A 15,513-nucleotide genomic window follows, 5' to 3' on the forward strand; every position below is an offset into this window, starting at 1 on the left:
TAAAAATGGAAAGAAATCGAACAGCACAAAAGCAAGTGCACGATAACGTACTAATGTATTCCAAGTAGCGATTTTTCCTAAAGAAGATTTTTACTATTGCAACGAATGCAATTCCACGGATTAGGGATTTCAAGCAAGACGATTTCAAATAAGACGATTGATCACCTCGTTTTGAATAAACCCTCGATATTTTACCTATCGTGTCGTCTGTGAACGATATCCTCGGTGTTAGTAGCTTGGTGCAGTGGGAAACGGTACTGCCACGTTTCGTCGATGTTCCACTCTCCGGAACCGATAAACCCGCTGACGCTGCTGTAATCATTAGCAAAGCGTTGTATTCTTTAAGCGGTAAATAGCGCCAATAGGAAGCCAAGTAGAAAGCGTGTTTAATCAATCGATAATTATTTAATTAACATACCGTTGTAACGGGCATCGATCTGTGCTTGAAGGATGCTCAAACCAGGTGCGACTATGGCTGGCAAAGTTCTGGAACGTAAGAGGGGTGCTGGACGTCCTCCAGGACCTCGCGCACTTCTGCTTTCCGTCTTGCATTCTACCGTGGGGATGCTGCAAACAAACACACGATATCATTGTAGCGTTTCCGCAATCTCGCGGTATTTTTTTATGTAACACGTGGTAAGCGAACTTTCTGCCAGAATGTTTCGTGGAATTTGAATATGGAAATATTTAGCGATGAAACATTAATAATGTTAAGATCGTAATTTTGAAACTTGGAATATTATTTGGTCGTTATTAATTGCGACGTTTTGGGCGAAATATTATTTTTGCTATGTTTGGAATGCGAGTTATTACTTGCTTATGCCAGTCGCAATATATTAATATCATTTAGTTATTATTATCAAGTCTGACGATTCTGCGAAATATTATTTCCATCGTAGTTGGAGATTAAACTATAACCTTTCAGTTATTACGTGTGTTTATCCTACTTGAAAATTTTAATATCATTTAGCTATTATTATTAACGTCGACGTTTCTTCGAAACATTATTTTTACCATATTCCGAAATTAAATTATTAGTAGTTTGTTATTACTTGTTCATCTCACTTGGAAACTTTAATGTCTTTTAGTTACCTTTCTTTCTAGTTATTTTCTTTTAATTATTTTTATCATAATTTTTGGAAATTGAATTATTAGTTTGTTATTTACCGTTTTGATATGTACGAGTTTTTATCGTACAATTTCTGCAAGCATGAAGAGATGTAGGAGGCAGTTGCGACAGCCATACAAAGTTATAATTACGTACACTATACGATAAGAGTACAATGGAACATAACGAAATAGAGTTCAATCTCTACAATTCAAGGAATAATCCATGCATTAACCTCGCAATACAATAGCAGATGAAAGAAAGTTTCAAGTTGTTAGATAATGTATTTCGTGTATGTTCATATATCAACAACTTCTGTATCAGTAATTTCTCATCACATTGCCGACAGTCATCTATTTTACAGTACAGTGTGTATCATATCTATTCACTGCTGCAGTGTGAAAACTATTGTAATTCTTAAAACTATAATATCTTTCGTACACCACTAAAATTTATGCGTCCTTTCGTCCGCCACTTATTCTCCACATCTACATACATTTTACAACATCTTTCACTCACTTCGACCAAACTACGCTCTCAAATTCCACTTTCTCTTTCTCCATTCACGTATTCCTAGCGACTTTGTGTCTAACAAGGCGTGTAACCACCATAGCAAAACCATGAGCACGACATACAAAGAAATTCTAATTTTCTAAATCGTTTTTTCCAAATTTCCCACACTGTAAACAAGTTAATAATTATTTTCATCCTATTTAAGAGATTCCCAGCTCTCTACTTCCCTTTCCAAGCTTTTGGAAGACTGATCTATAGCGAAGAAGAGAAAAATCAAGCTGAAGCATAGAGACATTTTACGTGCTAGGACTACGGTAATTCGAGAAAAAGGCTCAGTGGCAACGACCTGAGGTAACCCTTGGAACGAACGAAGGAAGCCGGGTGACGCGAGATCAGGATTACGGATCCTAGCTCGCAGGAAGTTCCTCTACCGGTCGACCACTTTGTCTCCTCCGCAAACCAACGACTTCCTTTTATCATCCCCCCCTTGCCCCCAATAATTACGCCGATGCGTACAAAAGCAACGAACCAGCTTAACAATGGGGTCCCTTGTGTCTCAACGATTGAACAGAAATTTATTAAGCGGACGAAGAAGAGTATTATAAGAAGTCGAGAAATCACTTCTGGAAAGACGATCGTTCCATCTTGCCCATTTACAGTCGATCTTCGACATCGGGAAATTGGACGAAATCGCTATGAAATTAATTTTCGTCGCTGACTTTGGTGACGTGATTTTATTTTTTATACCGGTTCGTTTCTGTGATAATTGCAAATTAGCAGAAGTACTTTGTGGGCGATTTTTAATCGCTATATAGATGAACATATGTTTGATGAACAAAATGGCAATAGTTTGTAATTTAGTATTTAATTTGATCGGTATATCCGTCTTTTTTTAATTTCGATGAACCGAGCAGGGTTATTTAAAAAGCTGTCGCAAATAACACTAAGCTGTTTTAGGTTTATATTAAAATTGGATCTAAATTTAATGTAAAATTCACGTTGAATTTTTACATTTTTATTTAGAGATTCGTTTAGTGTGCGAGCAAACGTCGATATCGGTAAAATATTTAAAAAAGCGTGACGAACGATCTTAGGCATTTTTCCTTTTATCTCACGTTGACATTATACATTAAAATCAAATGTAAACCTAAAGCTGATATGGAAATTGAAAAACTATCGAGTAAAAGTAACAAACTAAATATCGATATTGATCTAAGGCGACTACCAAGTGCCATTTATAAATTTTATTCTTTATTCGTTGTCTTTTGTTATTTGAATTTATTTTGCACAAACATTAAGTCGAACTTTATTTATTTATTTATTTAATTATTATATAATTAATTTTAGATTAAATTTAGGTTTACTTCCAATGCAAAATTAAAGGTATGAACTTAAAATCGTTTGCAATGCTTGCTAAATATATTTTGCCTTTCTTTAAACATATTTTACTTATACATTTTATTTATATTTAAATAACCCTTTTCGATATATTGAAGCTGAAACAAATCCAAGATAAACTAAATCGTAAAAGAAATTCACAAACTTTATGCTTAATAGTACACGTAGGATAGGTTTTTCTCCCTCTACAGCTAAACTTATTCTTCTAGTTTTACTGCTTTACGTTATCGATTCTTTTTATTCGAATAGATGCTCATTTAACGACTTACCTTCAGTGTCGAATTTTTCATAATACACGTGAGATGATCTTTTCTGTTTCTACATTTCAACCGATTCTTCCATTTAATTTTATATCAATCTTTCTGACTGAATAAAGACTCGAATATTACGTCCGTCGTACTTTGGAAGATAAATGCGTCGCGTGATTTTAATCGTCATATACAAACTTTACGCGTTTACGTCTGAATCGCTCGACGATCGAGACGACAATAACGAGACGAGCGTTATAACGACGAGCAGTTGTGCCGCATTACATAAGGACGACAATGACAACAACAGGTGTCGCGATTACACTAATTTTGTGTTTACCCTGTTAAGGGTAATATAAGAAATTTTTGAAAACAATGGTATGATTATACAACAATGAACGTTGTGTGATTGATTAAATAAAATAATAATACCATAGTAAGTTACGCACGAAGACGATATTTTTCAACCAAATTCAATATATATGTATGTTATATATATATTGGTTTCTTAATTTGCTTTAGACACTTTATTTTTTTTTTTTTTTTTTAATTAATGTACGCGGTAGTTATTATGCGCGATCTTAATTTACACGGCCAGAAAATTGTTCTACAAATTTTAAAAGTAACAAGGATATGGAGTAATTTATTATATGTTGAAACGCGTCAGTGCTATATGAGATGAGGATAAAAGTACATTACGTTGTGCTATTCATCATACGCGTACATGTCTTTCCTTTAGAAAATTAATTAATTTTTGAGCGAAAATAAATTTTCGCTTTAAGCCACAGATAATTATTTATATCATATTTGCGTGAAGAAACAAATAATATAATTCCGTGTACTATATTTCATTCCTTTTATCGTTAAATTTAGTATTAAAATTATTAATCACTTCGAGGTTGAAAAATCTATCAATCAAATATTTTCGACAGTGTTAAATAAAAATCTGACAATTATCAATTTTTATTGTAAAATGAAACAAAAACAGTCTTTTTTCTATCAATTTCCATTTATGTGCTGTACCACAGATCGCTTCTCCCGGAGAATTTCTTCTCGTTGTTCATACTCCACAGACACCTTTGCTACAAATATTTTGGTCTCAAAAAATCATGGGTCACGTAAAAAGCAAGTTTTGTGTAACACACGTAATACATTCACGAATATTTTCCAAAGGTTTTCAGATATTTTCACGAGTTATGGTACAGAGGGAAAAGGGAAAAAATGCGGGGAATTGTTTTCCACAGAAAATTTACGAGTATCCCGAGACACTTGGGGGCTGTCAGAAGAATTTACTTCGAGATCAAAGTTATACGACGAGAACGACGATTATCGTGGGATTACAGCGGAGAAACCTCGTTTTTAAAGCAAACGCGTATACAAGTTTCTCGCCGCTCTCAACATCGTCCGATTAATTTTCAGAATCGTTTAACGGAAAGTAAATTCAACTTTCGAGACTTGCCGCGAAACTTCTCCTCAAAGCTCTCAGAATTTCCACTTTAAGGGGTGTTTTCGACTGTTGGACGAAAAACCAGCGGCCAACGTCTTCGTGAACTGCGTTTTGAGTCGAAAACACGAATCCGCCTAGACGTTTTCCAAACTTAAAGTACATCAACTCGATAGGTTTGCCTGTCAGCTACAAGCACGAAAAGCTTCCTAAGCACGAAACTTCAAATCGCGCTGATGATCTCACGTTCGTATGAAATTTCCCCATACTTTTCTGATTTTTATTATTATCGTTATTGTTATTATTTGTATTATAATCGTATTGTGTTATTATTTTCTCACTTATTTATTCTTTTACGCAATTACGGAAAATTTGGAAGTGTAAAATTGCACGAAATGCACGTGATATATAAAATGATAAAAAGATATATAAAATGTCCAAGGTGAAGTATTTTTTCTACCAAGATTCTACGTTTTCAGTTATATTCTGGAAAATATGAATTCGCAGAAAAATCCTGTTCAACGTCTTAATTTCTTTATAGAAATTGATAATCTTTCGACTTGGAACGCGACTGATTTTTCTTGACGAAGCTCTATTCCTTGAATATGAGTAATATCCAACATATCGAACACTGAGCTTTTTTAATCAATTATATACACGTATGTATATATCTATATGGTTTTTACTTTATCGATAACAATTAGTAAAAAGTTAAACAAATCCACTTTGCGTCGCACAATTTGCCATTTTCTACTTTATGAAACTTCACTACATTGCGAAGCTAAAAGAACTTTTTTTTTATTATTAAACATCTTCTTAAGACGAAGTCTGACAATAAAAATATTAAATGTAAAAGTTTCCTCTCTTTCCCCGTAAAATATGAATCTGCCAAGGTTACTATAGATTTCTTATTAGAAAAAAAGAAGACAACTTATCAAGGTAACCTTTTCGAGGAAATTCCTGAAAATTCGAGATATTTTATCCAACTATTTTTCCTTTTTCATTGCAGTCCGCGTGTCTGCAATCTACCGCACAATAATAATAATCAGCACAGACGGTGATAACTTAAATCGACACGAATGTGAGTTTACCCAGCGGTGTATCACCGTGATGTTATTTTGCTTATGTCGTTAAATCCGTACGGTGGATGTAAAAAGTGATGTCTCTCTGATCTTTCGTATTCTTCTCTAACGTACAGTAATTTTGTGGCCAGATCGTTGCAGTGATTCTGCAGTCGTTGTTTATGCAACCTGCTGTGTCTGCCAATCTTTTCTGTTACAGTAGCTAATACTGATTTCTTTATTTGTTTGCTTGTACGGGATGTACCAATCTTCGTTCAAAAAGCCTCTCAACTTTTTATTTTGCCATCTGTCTATTGATTTTGTATTGGAGTCGGAGGCTAGAATGCCCCATAATTGGCAGGCATACGTCCATATCGGTTCGAGAACAGCTCTATACATCAGCAGTTTGTTCTAGTTTGCCAGCCACCTGTGATTTTTTGCCAATCAATCAACCGCCACAGAGTTCCCTACATCTTTCGTCTAATTGTTCTGCTCTTTCGGTAAACAGATATATAGTTTCCACTATATTTCTTCATATATACTACTATATATACTTCACTATACTTCTCTGCGATATATTAAATAGTCAACTGTGTTTAACGAGTATACACGTCGAACAAGAACTGTATCTCGGTGCGTTTGCCGTGTATACTCGTCGTCGCTTGCATTTATCTAACCACTCCATGACCTAACCCAATGAGAGACTTCCGAAACTAAATTAACTATTTCATAAATAATAATTTATAAATATAACGTGTTCCTATAACCTTTTTAATAAAAGAGATCGCGATAGGAAATTTTGCGGTATCCACCTACTTCATATTGGTTCATAGTTTAAACGAATAAAATTAGAAAAATTATATTGTACGCGAAAAATGAAGAAAAAGAAAGAAAATCAATTTTCCATCATAACTTTTAAATAAACAGACGTTTTGCAAAACAGCCTAAGTAGCTATAAGTTTGCCGCTTAAAAACAAATCATCTTTCTATACATCTCTCTTCTCCTATGTGCCTCCGATATACTGAAAAAGATACGTTTTTTATCCCTCGCTTCGAGGGCTGCTTTCACCCTTCAAAATATGGATGATCACCGATAAGAAACACGTTGAATTTCACTTCATGAATTTCATCAAAATCTAGTTATTATTACTTATTTTATTTTTATTATTTATTAGTTATTAAAACTTGGAAAATCTCTCTCGCAAGTATGCTGCGAGATATTTCAGCGTTTCCTGTTTCCGCTGGTACGTCGTTATTTAATTTTACCGAAGGGTACGTTCGTCCTTTCACCGTTGAAAGTGTGTGGGTTCCGTAGCATTGATTTCGATCGTCCACGTTTCCACCCAATATCCTATTTCGTTGAGACGTTGCTGTAGTTTATTTGAAGCTTCGTGCTGCTAGTCGATAGTCGCGTCGTTATGGCGAAGGTGGCAGTGAAGGTATTGAGCATTGTCGAAATGTCCCACGTACAGAAAGCGTACACCGTATATTGCGGAATCGAGATATTAAAGTGAAATATTCTCAAACGATGTCGTCCTCTGTGAATAGCAAAGATCCTTTTCTTGATAATCTAGATCAACCGTTTCGCGTGTCATATTTTCGTATGAAATCAGCAGCTGCCTTGATACCCGTGACAGTGAAATAAATAATTTTTGCGAAACTAACGGAGCGGGGTTTTTAGTCGTTTAAGCGTATCGCGTTTTTAAAAGAAACCCAGTCACGTTTCCACGGGATCCTTTCAGCTTTTATAACAATCCGCGTGAAAAACACGTCCGTGAAACGGCATTTCGGTCGATACAATTCCAGGTTTTTCCAAAAATACGTTTCACCCACGGATTTCCCATCTGTCCAAGGAAATTTGTACATACTATTTTTTTTTTTCGAGCAAGTTTCTGGAACACCTTGCTCGCGTTTATTCCGACCATTTTTCAAGATAGCCATTGTTTTTGTGTCTCCAGCAACGACGATTTAAAGCGCCGACCCTCGGCATGGAAGATACGATCTCAAGAGTTCACGTCTTCCTCAGGAATAGTTCATTTTTCACAGCTACGTCTCGCGGGTAGAGTCACTCACAAAAGTCTACATACATCCTTGAACTGTAAAATATCGCAACAGGAACTACGGCTACCGTAACATTTTTCATGTTAAATTTGCTACGTGCATTGTCGGATTATTACGAGAAATGAGCGGTGTGCGTGTAGCACGTGACAGCAAAAATTATTCACAATACCGAGGATAAATCACTGCAGCGGACGTAGATTGTAATACAAATGGTAGAATGACATAGCAACTATTTGCTTGGTACGTGGTGCATATTCTTTTCTTTCGTCTTGTCAGACTTTCAAGAGTTCAATCTGAAATACAGACGCGCTTCCCTCGAATCTACATTAAACGAAGGAATAACTTTCCTACGAAAGGATTACTACATCGTTCGGTTTCTTACGCCATGGCAAACGTACACGATTTAACAAAGTAAAATTTCTTGTTTAGTACTGTTGAAGTGATCGCCACTTCTAAGAAAATTCTACATCTGGTCTTCGGTTTTCTCAAGCGCTGAGGTCATCGATAGCGTATAGACAAAAGAATGCGTCGATGACTGACCATAAGCGGTACACGTGCGACGTGGGCTTCAGGGTTCTTTTAGTCTCAGGGTAACATTGCTAGTGTCACGTCGGAGACACAAAAGATCGCGAAATTAACGGATCGCCGGTGATCTCCTCGCGTCGCGGTTCGAACGAAACGATTCTTTCACAAATAGGGTGAAGAAAATAGAACTTCGTATGCGACAATGAGATTTATTGCAGAAATCTGACATAGTGACGGTTACAACAGCGTGGTTCGGAATGTTAGGACAGACTGACTCGAGATACCACAACGGACTGTTTTAACGTTGGTTTAGGAAGGTCCTTCTACCGAGGGTCTAGTCCCTTTGGAGGGGCCTTTTTAGTTATTGTTTCAACAGATGTGACATGCAGGGTGTTCGCTCTATCTGGTTACTCAGCGGATGGTTTTTTTTTTTTTAATCGTTTATTTTGCCAAGATTTGTTTGTTTTTGATACAATTTTGAAATTCACAATAAACAACGAATTTGAGTAAAGTGTGTTAGGCAAAAGTACCGATACGCGACGGTACGACGTAGCCATGCTATATTATGTGTCACGGTTTTATGGTTTTTGTGTTTATTTTTTTTTTATTTTTGTTTTTTGGATTTAAGCCGCAGGGGGGCGGAGCTTTCGTGTATTCTTGTTTGTGTTGTATTTTTGTCCTGAAACTTCACCGCAAAACAGGACTTTGAGCGGATGGTTTCCTTGAGTGTGTGACACTAGCGTGCGGATCTGGACCAGCTTACGTTGTATTCCACACTCTGTACTTTAATATTCACAATATATATATACTTACAGTACCTTACAATTTACCCACGCCATTCTTTGATTCCACATACATCGAATAACCTTAACAAGTACTACACCAGTTTATTATTGTCACATATTAGAATGATACCCGAACCAGCTGGCAGCTGAAACGTGCAACACAACAAATATCGCAAGAAGACTAAAAAGGAAATACCCAATAGACCTCATAAAAGATATAACTTAGAAAAAACGAAGCTGGCACCCCGCTGGGGGTAGCCGCCCACATGCTATATTTATTTTTTATTTTTATTTTGTTTTCTTCATCAACAAAATATAACACTTTACCAAATGTCCATAAGGACAAATTGTAAAATAACCAAAATAAAAAAAAAAGTATTAGAATGATAGAATATAAAATGCCATTTCACGAGGATCTGTCATAGCTTCATGAAATCGTAGAAGAAGAATGGACTTAACGTTATGTTAAAGATCCGTTTAATTGATCTTTCGAGTAAAATCTTGACCCTTATCTTCATAGAATCGTCAAAAATGTAAATTTCTAGCGTTACATCGATCGTTGCGTAACACGAATATGTTCGATTATAGTCTACAATTTCTTTAGTATTGTCATAATCAAAGATCAAAGATCGTAATTTCTGATATAATTTTGTTGGAAAAGTGTCGCGAGTTAAATGCTCCGTATCTCGGAAAATTCAAGATGATTTCACGCTGATACGCGAGTGGATACAAGATTCTGCGACAAAATACATATTCTCATTTTCTCAGTAATTTCCTTTCTCTGAATTTCTCTCAAAAAGTTACATAGACTAGCACGGGAACTTTTTCGACCGACTTCAGTTGTAGATCTATTCGACTTCGTGTTGAAAAGAAAAATATGAAGAACGAGATTATATTCGCCGTGTTAACAGGACAGCTTCCTAACGAAGCAAACATCTGAAATGTTTAAAGGTAAGGCGTCACAGGTGGCGAGGTTAATGAGTTGCCCGCGTTAATAATTGAAACTTTTGATCGAATGCCGAATGTGACCCATTTCCGAGGTGAAGGTACGTTCACGAAGATACGAACCATGTCGATAAGACATCTTCCGCGATTTGATCGCCTTGTTATCTCTGAGCTTACGCTCGGCAAGCTCGTCCCGTTGTTATCTCTTCGGTGCCGCCATATAATCCCTTTGTTATACCAAATTGAAAATTTCCCTTTGTTAAGGAAGAGTAAGTGGAATATGCAAACGAGGAAAAATCCCCGACCCGTAAATTCAGAAAATTTGACGGTTTTAACGATACGCAGAGAATATACAGGGTGTCTTTAAATGCCAACGACCAACATTAGAAGTAAAATGTAGTACTCGTTGAAATAAAAAAAAATCTTGAGATGGCTGGAAAATCCATTCGTTTGGAATTCGTAAGACGTTTTCTACTTCGAGTTTGTAAGACAATAAGTACAGTGTATTTCGCTGGTTTGAGCCATCGGTTAATCTCGGACAGTCGTTTATTTGGGACAAAGTTCAAAGAGCAGAATCTAATCGAACAAATAGCTCTAGTTTTCTTCTCTTAATTGCGATAGCGTGCTGCTTATTTAGGACAGAGGACCGCAGTGCTGTAGAGAAAATAGGAAGCAGGACAGCACAGGAATGAGAGGATTCGCTTTTCCTCGCTCGTTCACTCCTTGTCACGCATTGATGTTACTCGTAACGTGACACTTTTGTCAAATAAAATACATGTTTATCTATGGTTTATCTGTATGAAACAACCAATCAGAGTCTTATCATTTTTTTTTTCTTTTTTCATAGTCGCACTGCTTATGTTTCGCATTCCTCTTTCGTTCGAAGGTACAAAAGCGTGATCTCTATATAAATTCAATTTTCGATGTTCACTTATTTTCACCATACACCATACACCATACACATACACCATATTACGTACATGTTAGATATTTTGTTAGAATTTAATCTTAAAGTTAAGATTAATAATCTGTGGGAGACACAATGTTTATGTTAAAATAAAAATAATAATAATAATAATAATGTTTATGTTAAAATGTTACAGAACCAAATGTATATAAGCGAGTGATATAATTAACAACGTATGGAGATTTGTTGATCATTGACCAATTACTCTCAGACTAGACGTAGGTAGTGACCCATGACCCCTTAAATATTTTGAACCCTACTCTCTATACAGTAATGAGTATGACCTGTGTAAGTGTCCTGTTCAAATGCCTGTGTGGGTGTGTGTGTAAGAATATTTGTGCCTATGCGAATAATATCGTTGTGTTCCAACATATTTGTTTCTAATTTGATTTAGAAATATTTAAATGAACTCTTCCTTGTTCACTTAAGCCATAGTTTTTTTCTTTTAATTGTAATATCGTTGAACGATATCGACGGCTGTTGAGAAAAAATGAGAAGAGCGTCGCACGAAGAATATCTAAATACACATTAGACACATGTCTCTAATTTGATCTAAAAATATTTAAATGGACGTTTCATTGGTTATTTAAGTTACAGCCTATTTGCTCTTTATACAATATCATTTGACGATACTGATGATTATTGACAAAGAGTGAGAATAGTTTTGCATGAAGAATGTCTAAATATATGTTAGACATTTGTCTCTAATTTGATCTAAAAATACTTAAATGGACGTCTCATTGCTTATTTAAGCTATAGTCTGTTTGCTCTATATACAATATCATTGGACGATACTGATGATTACCGACAAAGAATAAAAATAGTTCTGCATGAAGAATGTCTATATACGTACTCGACATTTGTCTCTAATTTGATCTAGAGGTACTTAAACGAACTATTCATAACTGCTAACATAAGCTATAGTTTGTTTGTTCTGCGTAATTTTAGCTACTACATTTACGTATGAGACATTTCACGTAATTGGGTCAAAGAACGTGTTGCGAATAATCGAAATCCACTGTATTTAAACACATCGTTTTTCGGAAGATGGATTGGACGTGGTGTAGCTGTGACATGGTCACCTTGTTCACCCAATTTCAATCACCTGGACTTCTATCCGTCAGTACACTAAAAAACTGTGAAACTGTGATAGTATGCATATAATAATCTTATTTAATTATCGTACAATCACGAGAAACGCACGATTGAAACACGAAGAGCTACAAGTGTCTAATCGTCGTGAAAATGTCCAATCTAAAATACAAAAGTTGTTTGAAAAAGAAACAGAAAAGAAGAGAAAATAAAAGACATGGAAAAATGTACGATAAATATGTAGAAAAATTCGACAAGACATGGAAAAATGTACGATAAATATGTAGAAAAATTCGACAAGACATCACAGAGAGTCTGGAAAAATTCACGAATGTTGTGAATCTGGAAAATGGATCTTTGGTATTGGTTAATTAACTGGCAATCTTGTCTATTAAAATCTCAGGATGTTTAAAGAGGGGTGAAAGTGACAGTGTGTACTTGGGTGGTGTGTGTCCAGGATTAGGGAAGGTCAGGGTGTCTGGAGTTTGCTAATTTGTGACTCTATTATATATCACGTGTCACCAGACTTTCCCTTCTTACAAATACAGATAAATGTCCTGCCTCACCCTACATATCCTAACACGTGTCAACGATATTTGCTGTACGATATAGCTGTCAACTTTCTGGAACATCCTATCGTTATATCTGGTTATAATTACTTTTAGATCAATTTTTCGATCTATCTTTTCTATCTACAATTTTGTTGATATTCGTACTTGGATATTTTTAGGAATCTTATTTTTGCCTCAACAATAGTTTTTTTTCAATAAATAATAATTGAAACAATTTTCAAGATATGAAATTCAAGAGTGAAACGTTATGTGCTTGCAAATCTCTCTTCCTCCTTTCTGTTTAACACTATTCTACCTAGAACGTTTTCAGTTTCCAATTTATATCGAAATATTCCAAGTTCTCGATATTTCTTAGCTTGTAAATAAATATATGTTACACAGACTTCAAGAAAACAATGGCTGGATATATTAAATTGAAAGATGTCGAAACAGAAACAACTTCATTTTTCTTCCAACGACGAGAATAGCATTTTTAACTGAATAACTGAAAACAATACAAATACCTGCCTGAGTGAGTGGATTTTAATTTTATCTGGCCCTGCCTCCACAATAATCATCACATTTTTCTAAAAACACCGAAAGACTAAAAGCCATGGAACACGCGAGAGACAAATTTTCGTAGCCGGATAAAACATTTTTCGCGCTTCCCGGCAATTTCACAAATCGTCCGTGCCATGTTCCAAGCGCGTGGAAATTCGTTCAAACCGAAACAATAAACGTCAGGGAATGAAAAGAGGCGAGATCGAGAAGCGGGGAGAAAGCAAGAAGAGGGAGAGGCACACAAGCGTGTATCTCGTTTCGGTATTCATTTCGCCTAGCGGCCTTCTGCATCGACGCGTTTCGATTCAACTCGTGTTTTTTCCGCTTCGGGACACGTCGCTTTCACGCTTCCGTTGGAAACTCGACGATGGGTGGCGAAGACCGATGCAAAGTGGTATTGTACCTTCGGTAAGAGGATTCTGCCTCGAACGAAGGAACCGCATCGTGTCGAACGTTCCGTTCCAAGGCCAAAGGACCCTGAAATTGCGGCAAGTTGTCTGTCGTCTAATCGTTGTGGTCGTCGAGCAACCCTGCTATACCTTTAACGAGATATCCGCTGATATTTAATCCTGTTACATCCCGCAAATTTTTCTTCGGGAAAATGCTGCCTGAGAAGCTTTCAGTCACCGTTAAAGGGATATTCCTATTTGCAGGCGTCACTTTTAAGCGACTTTCAGGATAAGGAATTACCAAGTTACAGAGAAACTTGAAATTCGTTAGGTTTGGTCGTGTTTCGAGGGAACACGAGCTAATTCTGACGGAATCTTCATGGAATTTTTGCGTAATTATTTTTATTATTGCGTCTAGCGCAAGGTCCAGTTATTTAAATCACTGTTATTATTTTTATTTGAAGGGAGGAATCACCAAATTACAGAGAAACTTGAAATTCGTTAGGTTTGGTCGTGTTTCGAGGGAACACGAGCTAATTCTGACGGAATCTTCACAGAATTTTTGCGTAATTATTTTTATTATTGCGTCTAGTGCAAGGTCCAGTTATTTAAATCACTGTTACAGGAATATTTTTATTCGAAGGCGTTGCTTTTAGGCGACTTTCAGGATAAGGAATTACCAAGTTACAGAGAAACTTGAAATTCGTTAGGTTTGGTCGTGTTTCGAGGGAACACGAGCTAATTCTGACGGAATCTTCACGGAATTTTTGCGTAATTATTTCTATTATTGCGTCTAGCGCAAGGTCCAGTTATTTAAATCACTGTTATTATTTTTATTTGAAGGGAGGAATCACCAAGTTACAGAGAAACTTAAAATTTATTGGTTTTGGTCGTGCTGCGAGAGAACAGAAATAGAGAAATTTGGACGTTGGTATAGAGAATTATTAAATTATTATTGAGCAGGTTCCTTAAAATTGTTCAGAATATTTTTCAAAATTATTTTCAAGGCAATACAATGTAATTCTTATATAACTATCTCTATATTACTTGGAAAGAGATAGAGTTTTTCGAGAAAGAATTAGAATATGTATAATAATTTTCTAACGCAATACGAATTTCAAAAATCTTATCCTGTTTTGAAATTTGTACTATCTCCGTTATTACCTGGGGTAACATTTATTTGAGTAATATTTAAGGAGATATTTATACTTGAATGCTTTCAAGTCACTTTTAAGCGACTTTTACGATAAAGAATTATTAAATCTGAATTAGAGATCTTAAAAAAATATACCGATGCACATTTAGTTATATTTCAAAAGAGAACAGCGTGATTTTTACGTAATTGTTTCTACTATTATTCGGTCAAGGTAGAACTATCCGAGGAAAAATTATAATATAAACATTTTCTACATAAGTTTCATATTATTTTAAATATACCGCGATATGAATGACAACAATTTTTACCTCGTTTTGAAACGTCTATGCATTTATCTCTGTTATTACTCTGACTGGGATAATGCTATTTGATCTATTTGAGGAAGAACTGCAATATAAGAATTCTCTATGCAATATGAAGTCTACATTTTTCTTGCCTTTTGGTCAGACTTGTTCGGTGCAATTTACTGTCCGTACCAATTCACGAGTGTGCGTGTTGCAAAGTTCAAACACATAACGTTACGTTCGAGGTTCAACTGACGCGTACAGGTCCAGTTAAATTGAAGTAGAATCGCTATCCAATTTCCAATTGCTTCTTTTTTAACACTCAGAGCAAAAAAGCTATTGTTTCAATGTTATAACACCAGTATCAGCAATGATATTTCTAGGGATATTGAACGATCTCAAGCGATATCAAAGGGATGTAAAAA

General features: G+C 35.7%; 1 protein-coding gene across 6 annotated transcripts in view; it reads right to left on the reverse strand.

The window, feature by feature from the left end:
• LOC132913150 (ankyrin repeat and fibronectin type-III domain-containing protein 1) overlaps positions 1-15,513 on the reverse strand; it is a 187,779-nt gene that overhangs the window by 67,586 nt on the left and 104,680 nt on the right. For 4 of the 6 annotated variants that reach the window (XM_060971164.1, XM_060971158.1, XM_060971162.1 and 1 more), the window contains 2 exons: positions 419-567; positions 196-339 (listed from right to left, as the gene is read on the reverse strand). In XM_060971164.1, the coding sequence (XP_060827147.1) occupies positions 196-339; positions 419-567 (293 nt within the window). The remainder of the gene's footprint in view (positions 1-195; positions 340-418; positions 568-15,513) is intronic. The other 2 variants (XM_060971160.1, XM_060971159.1) reach the window with 2 other exon arrangements.

The sequence above is a fragment of the Bombus pascuorum genome, chromosome 13, assembly GCF_905332965.1.
Source record: "Bombus pascuorum chromosome 13, iyBomPasc1.1, whole genome shotgun sequence".
NCBI lineage: Eukaryota > Metazoa > Arthropoda > Insecta > Hymenoptera > Apidae > Bombus > Bombus pascuorum.